Below are 9,021 nucleotides of genomic sequence, written 5' to 3' on the forward strand. Positions count from 1 at the left end.
TTTAAGGGATCTTTGAGGGGGGAGGGGGGGGTTTTTTTTTTTTTTTTTTTTTTTTTTTTGCCAGAACAGAAAGGTTGCATCTTTCTGACATACAGATTCATGTTTTTGGTTGTTTTGTACTAACTGCAGCAATATTTGTTAATAATGTCTGAAAAAGTCTTCAAAAAGCAAATTTAGTTTACGGTAAAGGCATATTGGGAAAAGAGAAAACAATATTAAAGACAACATGATGTCACACTGTTTCTCATCTTTCTATGTAAGAAAAAACAACGTGAACCTGCTTCTCAAAACGGTAAAATGAAGTCCATTTATTGAAACATCAAGTCCTGTGTGATGTGTACATAGTGTGAATTATGAAGGTCTGTTTTGTTTTCCATACTGAATGATTGAGGGTGAATATTTAATGCTCTACCAACCGTCTAAGTGCCCGCAGAAGGTAAAATAGTAAAAATATAGATCTGATAGTTCTCCTATTAGAACTCCTTCAAGCATTCAGCATCCTGAGCTGAGTGAATCTTCATTAGCGCAGGCAGAGACTGCATGACATAGCATGGCAGGAAATAATACTTTATGTTGTCATTGGTGTGGCATTTTAGTAGTAATTCTAGTATTTTATACAACACACCACGCAGATAATTTTTTTAACATGTCCAAAAATTGTGTCTGCGCTTTTAGCTAGAGGTAAAACTGTAGGTGCTTCTCTATCAGAGACAAAAAAAAAGGTGCAGCACTGTGTACTTGTTTTACTGCTACATGAGGATTCGCACTTTGTGTGCTGCTTCTCCTGAGTTACATGAGAAACTGGTTTTAGTATTTGTCTAATGACCACATTGTTGTTGGATTCAAACCTTTTTGTCAGTGTTTCTACCGTGGAGGCCGAAGAGGACTAAGAAGGTCAAAGAAACTGCTGAATGAATTTTACATATTTCACAGACCTGTAAATGACTCCTTGAAGATGCAGGAAGAATAATCCCACAGCAATCTCTGCTGCATAGAATCTGAAATAAGAGACATTTACAGAATTTGCCCCACATGAACAACAAGCTCCCACCAGCAGAACAAAACGTTTAAATAGTCTGGAATCTCCTGAAAGGCTGACATGTCTTACACTGCTTGGGGTTCCTTGAACTTGCCCACTTGCTGGATGTGGTACATGAGATCTCCACCGTTCACATACTCCATGACGAAATACAGCCGGTCCTACAGAGAAATGCGACAAAACAGATAAATTCATTAGAAGCTACACAATGAGTGTTGCGTTAAAAGCAGCTCTAATCAAGTTCAAAGCAGAAAGATGCAGTTTGGCTTTCAAAAGCTGAGAGATGTCCCACGCCGCTACGACAAGGTGACCCGAACGGCACACAACAAAACGGCTTTGCGAAAGAAGAAAACACCCCACGCAGCCTCCTGCCAGAAAATGTTCTCTTTATTTTAAACCGCTGGTGTCTTATTGCCTGTGACAAGTTCAGCCTGACCCCAGCGCGCCACACTTTTGATGGTCCCTAAATAAAATAAAACAAACGGAGCTGTTCCACACAGCAACAGAGACATGCTGACAACAAACTGGACTTTCCGCCTGGCTCGGCTTCACCGGCAGCTCAGAAACGAAAGGGCCTCGAGTCATATTTATACAACGTCTTCACCGAGTCCTCGCATTTTGCGAAATTCGATTTTCCTCTCTCGGTAACGAGCCACAAAAACTGAACATTCTGGTCGCAGACGATCACATGCTGCCTCAACATCACTGCTATTATTTCTTTTAAACGAAGGAAAAAGACTTGTTAATTTCAAAGATCTGACACAAAGGTGCAGATGTAGACGGTTGCACATGCATACAAATGCTCCGACTCATTAGCCTACAAATTGGGGCTTGTTTATTTTTACCGTCTGGTTCTTTTAATTAAACCTGTCACATGTACCCTCTAAAACTTTTTTTTTTTCCCCCCCCCCCGACTAATTTATTTAGCTAAAAGCCTCGTTCTGAACTAATCTGACCTGACCTGGGTGGAGGCGTATTGTTCGGATGTGCGTCCAGGGGCGATTTACGTACCACGGTCTGGAAGCACGAGTGGAGCTGCGTGAGGAAGGGCGGCTTGTCCTGCTGGGCCAGGACTCTCTTCTCCACCATCGTACACTCCACATCGTCATCCTGGATCACCACGTCCTTCTTCAGGATCTTAATGGCGTAAAGCTCTTCTGTGGCCTTCATCTCTGCTAGCATAACCTTTGGAGAAGCAAAAGTGGATAGAATGACTGGTGAACTCTCTGTTACCAGAAAGTCCAAAGTTTTTTTGTTTTTTCCCCTTTATTTTTGAGTTGAGGCATACTTCTCACCTTTCCAAAGCTGCCTTTACCCAGCACCGCCAGAAAGCTAAAGTCACTTAGCTTGACCTGGTCCAGGCTGTTGGAAGGGTAGCTGCTGGGGCGGCCGTCGTCCGTCTCTGAGATCATCTTCTTTCCCGGGCCTAACTTGGCTTCCTGCACCCGGAACACAAAACGCAAAGTGTCTGACAACTGAACGTTTTCCGAAACGTAACAAGTACAGGGTTTCAAGGAGCCACTTCCTGTCACAAATACAACAAAACTTCAAGAATATCACTTATTTTCATTTGTTGTCATGAAAATAAATCTGATATTTGGTTTCTCTGCGTCTGTTTCTTCATTTGCACCACAGTTCTGGTCTACAAGTTGATATACTGTACTCAGCACAGGCATGGATAATGCCATAATTTGGGGCTTTGAATGATTTCCATTTATTTTTACAGGGCAGCATGGTTAGACCACATAGAACTGCAATTTGTTGACGGATTCTGCTTAACTTCATGCGTCTCATGCTGGTTGATGTCAGACTGATCGATCCTTTCTAAAACCAGTTGTGTTTGAGCTCATTTTCCACCAGTTGTGTCCAAGTTTTAACTACCTGAGCCAGACCTGCACCCTCAGATGAAAAGAGATTTGGTCAACATGTTGAGGAACAACCCAAGAAAGGGACAAACCTGCCATAAACAGAAAACTTCTGGTGTCTCTGGTGTTTTATTGGAGGATTTTGTGTGTTTAACGTTGACATTATCAACCTGCACTGACCAATAAGAGAGAAATGCCTGATTTGTGTTGCTGCTACTCACTCGATCAAGGCAAATTCCATATTATTCCAATTATTATTTTTCATTCAATGAGACAAAAATTGAGCATTTTGGCAAAAGTGGAACCAAAAATGCTTGGAGGGATAAAAATGAGGCATTCAAACGTGAACAAACGATATGCATCAGGCATGGTGGTGGCAGCATTTCACTGCCAGTGGTACTGGAACATCGTGCAAAGTTGGGTGGAATAAATCTTCCACTCCTAATCAACAGGTAGATGATTGAAACTTGGACACAACAGGGTTTCCCAAAGGGACTGATGATTCCAAATCAATAAAACTGGATTTGAAATGGATAGGCAGATTAACACCAAGCCTCCAGTGATGGTCCTGACCGCATCGTTCTTGAAAACATATGGGCTAAGTTGGGTCCAACCAATTCAAATCGGCTCTACAAAACGAGTGTGAATGAGGTCCAACTTGCCAAAAGACAAAATGTCATGTATATATTTGAATCAGTGTGTATAATTGTGTCCCTGTGTAGAATTGAGACAATAAATTCAGAATAAAATTGAAGTTATATAGTAAATAATCATTCCACCCTGGATACAAAAGTACATTAGAAGCATCCTGTCAACATTTCATTGATGCCACTGATGAGTGTATGTAAACTTTTGACCAGAACTGTGCCTGTCTACTCAGTTACCACCACAAACTACTGGATGATCAGCGGATTTCAAAATGAAAGGTATGAAATGACTCACTGATGCCACTGGTATTATGGAGCTGATGTGCTGCATGATTAATTCATAACTGATCTTAATACATAGCTTAGCCTTTATTAAAAAAAAAAAAAAAACGGTACACTGCATGTGCTTGTGAAGCAAAAAGTTAATGATACAGCACATCAAAAATAATGCCATAAATAGATAAATGAAGACCAAACACAGCACTAGACATGACTTAATCATGGTAGAGTTAAAGATTTTTATTATTACTATAATCACAAAATAAAACTTGTAAGAAGTTTTATGCTATTTTGTGTTAATTTTAAGTTTCATGAACACTTTATTTGACCAAAACCTGTAGTTTAGACAAGTTAAAACATTGTTTAGCACTACTTGTTTCCTGAGTGAACATCATAATGGTGCCAAATTCTCAAAACCTTTTTAGCGGTTCTTCCCCTTGTAGGACAGAATAATTGTTTCAACAAACTTTTACATGGAGGAAACATGAGTAGAAGAACGACACAAGATACTAAACTGTTTACACCAGGAGACACATCAGTCCTGCATTTACTCCCTTCACTGGTTCCCAGGACATATCTCTGTTGATTTTAGTCTTTTAATTGTGTTTAAAGTTGTTAATGACATTATGTGATCTCTTACAAACACATTACCCAGTCAGAGTTCTTGGGTCTGCTGACCAACATCTTCTAGAAGTCCCCGGGTCCGAACAGTCCAAACAGTGAGGTGACCGTATCTGGTCCAAGCATCTTGATCATTACTTTCTGAATTGTGGACCATTGATGATCTGATTTTGTGTAGAGCTAAACTTAAAATGCCTTTGTTTAGACCTGCTTTTAGCAAATAGTAGCACTGTGAGGCTTCAATGCAGCTATTTTTGGCAAAGTAGTGGCCAAAAACACAACTTATGCACATAAGATTTGGTTGGTTGGTTGGCTGACGGATTGCCTTTGAAGCAAGTCATTAATATTCTTTAGGGAAACATCCAAAAAAACTGAGATTATTATGGTGTTTCGTGTTAGAAGATATCTGAAAGAGTTAAGCTGTCACTAAATGAAATGGTCTGTCTTAAACTTCTATCCACTTTTTACTCAACTACAAATTAAGGATTTGTAAGCATTCTTGTGCTAAAATAATCTTAAATCTGACTAAAGCCTGAAGTTCATCTAACCTTCTGCAGGAAAGCTTTACTTTACCATATCAGAAAAGGTGTTTAGGCCACAATGACCGAAAGAAACGTCCTAAAGAGAATAACTGATGCATTCAATCCAGACCAAACAGTAATCATGATAAACGGAGCATCATCTGCTGTGGTTGTGTTTGCCATCACCAGCAGTCTGCACATAGGACGGGCGCTCTAATGGAGATGAGGTACTGTCCCAGAACCGTTTCATCAAAACTAACCATCATCTAGACGTCCTACCAAACGGGTCAAAACTTTTGATGGAGAGCTTCCACTGAGTCAAACATAAGAGTTCTTGTTTTTCAAATATGCATTCACACAGTAAAGCTTAAATTAGGTGTTATTCATTAAAAACAGGTGTTTCTTAAACTACATAAAAAAATTCAATCGCAAAGATGAAGAGTGCAAAGAGATTTAGATTCATCAACAAAACACATTAAAATGGCAAGAGTGGCTTGTCACCAAAACCAGAGAAACGTCCCTGTCAGGTTTGAATGAGAAGTGAAGGATGCCACACTGTGGTTGCCACACGACAACGCAGGCCCAGTGCAAGTCGACCTGCAGAAACGGATCATCTGTGCATTTCCTACATGCCGTTTCATGCTCAGTCACCCAGCGAGACAAAAAGCTCCAGAAAGCTCCAGAAAATGAACTCATTCAGCGATTTGAACTCCAGACAATGAGCAAATTCAAAAGAAGACACGTTCCTTTCTGCTTTCATCACAAAAGCAACAATCAGCATAATCCAGGTTATAATCTCAGCCAATCAGTGCGCAGGGAAAATTCATGCTCTAGCCGACGACATGATCCACCACAGATTATCCGAGAGTCAGGTTGTATCTCTAGCATTTGTAGGAGAGTGAAGCGTTTCAAGCAGTAAAGGTTTCCAGCAACATTACATGATGTTCACATAAAATCCATTCTACTGTGCTTGTCTCTATATCCCACATTCACAAACAGAGGAAAGCATCATCCAGCAACGCCAAAACACAAGACCTTATTAAACAAATGCCACCTCTTCACATCTGTACCAAAGTCAGATTTATGCCGTGCCGACACATAAAGGTTTTAGTCTGGTTATTAGTGGCCGCTGTGGTCTGCCTGCGGCAGCAGAAAAACACAAAGCCAGAGCGACCGCACCACATCACAGCAAACCTGTGAGTGTTTAGACAAAAGCAACAAGCCTGGCCAGGGCAGGTGCTCAGCTGCCTTACTTTCCTCCAGTCAGACGCACCTGGTCAGAGTCTTCCACAACGGCTTGGTCCTGCAACCACAGGGAGAAGGGAGCCCAAGGGACTGACTCACATTGCACACTAGTGAGCAAAGGCAAGCCGAATTATAAAGCAGGTAGTTAAGGGGAAAGAGCAGCGTGTCTTGTACATTTAAAAAAAAAACAAAAAAAAAAAAAGCAAAACTGCTGACTAAGGATGATGTTTTTAAGAAACTAAAGAAATGTCGGGCTGGTTGTGTGGTTGGTGACGGTCTTGTTAAACGTTTGTTGATCTGAATGTTCTGTCCTGCTGCAGCGCTGGCCTGTTTGTGGAGGCATGAAGTGCACAGTGTCATTCCGTTTAGCACTGAAAACACAGTGTTGTGACCTGGAGGATCAGAATAAGGAGGATGAGAAGGTAAATCCTTATTATTTAGCACATACGGTGAGAAATGTGGTGGAATACCAAGGCCATGTGATAAACTATCCATTTCCACTGCAGCGTCAGCATGTAAGCCATGTTTAGAAAATTATACAGATGATGTCATAATAGTCCTTTCGGAGCATGTTGCTCTTACTTTTATAACACTTGCTTACTTTTATATATACTTTAACAAATTTCACATCTGGAGTAATTATTGTAAAGCCAAACAGACGACACAGAATGAGTGTCAGTCATTTTTTAGAAGCTGGTTTGCTGTTTTTCATGTATTCGTACTTTCATTTCAGATCTTTCAACAAGCCATTTTATATCTTTGTATTTCATTTCTGTATATGAGCTTAAGAATCTTATTATTTCTGGTACATAAGAGTTAATAAAAGTTACATTTCATGCATTGTTTAATTTTATGCTATTTTCTGAGGACTTTATATTTCACCCTATTTCTACTGACTGTGTTTCTGAGACTGTTTCTGATTTTTGATATTTTTAAAGGAGAACATTGTCATCATCAAACCAAAATATCTCTGAGAAATCTCCTGTCATTTGTTGTAGTCACATAAAATAGTTTCCCTACATGGAACAACAAAATCACTTTAAAGGCAAAATGACCAACAGCCACATCAATGTTTATCAAATGAAGGTTAATTAACAAGTAATAAGTACTAAAAGTAACAAAACAACTGACACTGTGCTACCATGTCTCAAATTGATTTTTTAAAAATAAATAAACACTTTTTATATGACATCAAAACTCATAAAAGTTTTTAAAGACCGAAAAGAGAGCTGGTATAAAACCGAACAGAAAGCAATGCATTCTGCTTTAGCCACTTCAGTCCACTGCTGACATCTTGTGATCACAGGTGGTATTTCTATTCTCTACTGCTTTAAAAACACTACAGTAAACCAGTCATGTACAATTTACAGGGGCCAAAATAAGGACAGAACATGCTCAGTAAGTATATTTCCAATATTTGTATTCGTATAAAATTCACACCAGATGTCGTCAACGACCAAAGTAAAAGAAATGAATAAGAAAAATTGCAATGACAGTGAAAATAACTTTTTCTTTGTTAATGACACATTGAAGACATTTTCTCCAGGGAGAAATAAATCATACGAATTGCTCAAGTGAGATTTTGATAAACTCTTAAAACGTTCTATGCACTCTGAGCTTTTCTTTTTTTCCCCATAGATATTCAATTAGATCACATGATTGACTAGCAGCTTTACTTTCTTTCCCTGAAATCGATTAAGAGTTTCCTTGGCTGTTTGTTTGGATCTAGAAAGTCTGGGTACGTTTTTCCATCCATCTGTCCTTTGATTATATGACATCTACCAGAACCACATGTTGGAAGAGCAGTCACATCATGATGTTCCCACTTCCAAATTTCACTATTAGTATGGTATTTCAGGGGTGATGTGCAGAACCTGTTTTTTCTCCGTAGTGTGTGCAATAAAATCTCCAGAGTTTAGCTCTGACCTCGTCTCCCCTGATGCCACTGACTTCTCTAAATCTTCTGAAGCAAACGTTAAAAAGAAGCTTAAAGACGGTTTTCCTTCAGCTGAGGAGTTTTGTGCAGTGAGTGTGCGTACCGACAAATTCCAGCTGGTTTCTTGGCTTTTCGTACTTTTTTGTTTTTTTTTACACATCCTTTTTCTTCATGTGTACAAAACTTACTCCTAGCACCATTTCCCTTCATTGCACACATTTTATTAACAGATTTGTTTTCATTTCTTGGCTTTTCTAAGCTAAACTTTTACTGAGGACAGCTGTGAATTCAATGTCAAAACTAATATTAGACATATATTCACTGAGAGACACGTTGACATTTGAAATACTAGTTTACCTAAAGTGATGAGGTGATGTTTGAATGTACAACAAGGACATTGCTTGAGAAATTTTAAGGATTTTTGGGGGGTGAGAAACAGTAAAATACATTCATACAGGAAAAGAAGTGAGTATGAAGGACATAAAGGTCAAGATGGACAGGAAATGAAAACATGCAGAACCACAAACTTGTAAAAGTACAGGGTTAGGACTAACAGGCAGTCATTTCACAAACAACACAAAGACTCACCAACAAACATAAAAACACCAAAAGGGACTTAATACTCAACTAGGTTTTGTTTTTACATTCATAAAATGTCCAAATTCTGCATGTAAGACACATAATGTTGGCAAAACTGAATTCACAGCAGCATGAGGCCACATACAAACGCACAAGGGCGGGGAATAAATGAAGCAACATGTCACCATACCGAGATGAGACAAAAAAAAAAAAAAAAAAAAAAAAAAAAAAAAAAGGGGCCATTTGGGAAAAAAAAGGGGGGGGGGGGGGGGGGGGGGGGGGGGGGGGG

The 9,021-nt window shown here is 39.4% G+C and overlaps 1 protein-coding gene across 4 annotated transcripts in view; it reads right to left on the bottom strand.

The window, feature by feature from the left end:
- The window catches only part of prkcaa (protein kinase C, alpha, a), a 148,089-nt gene that overhangs the window by 37,924 nt on the left and 101,144 nt on the right, over positions 1 to 9,021 (bottom strand). For all 4 annotated transcript variants that reach the window (XM_015048708.1, XM_015048707.1, XM_015048706.1 and 1 more), the window contains 4 exons: positions 2,335 to 2,478; positions 2,051 to 2,224; positions 1,109 to 1,200; positions 936 to 998 (listed from right to left, as the gene is read on the bottom strand). In XM_015048708.1, the coding sequence (XP_014904194.1) occupies positions 936 to 998; positions 1,109 to 1,200; positions 2,051 to 2,224; positions 2,335 to 2,478 (473 nt within the window). The remainder of the gene's footprint in view (positions 1 to 935; positions 999 to 1,108; positions 1,201 to 2,050; positions 2,225 to 2,334; positions 2,479 to 9,021) is intronic.

This window comes from Poecilia latipinna, unplaced genomic scaffold, assembly GCF_001443285.1.
Source record: "Poecilia latipinna isolate Pla-1442-1.1 unplaced genomic scaffold, P_latipinna-1.0 Scaffold900, whole genome shotgun sequence".
Lineage (NCBI taxonomy): Eukaryota > Metazoa > Chordata > Actinopteri > Cyprinodontiformes > Poeciliidae > Poecilia > Poecilia latipinna.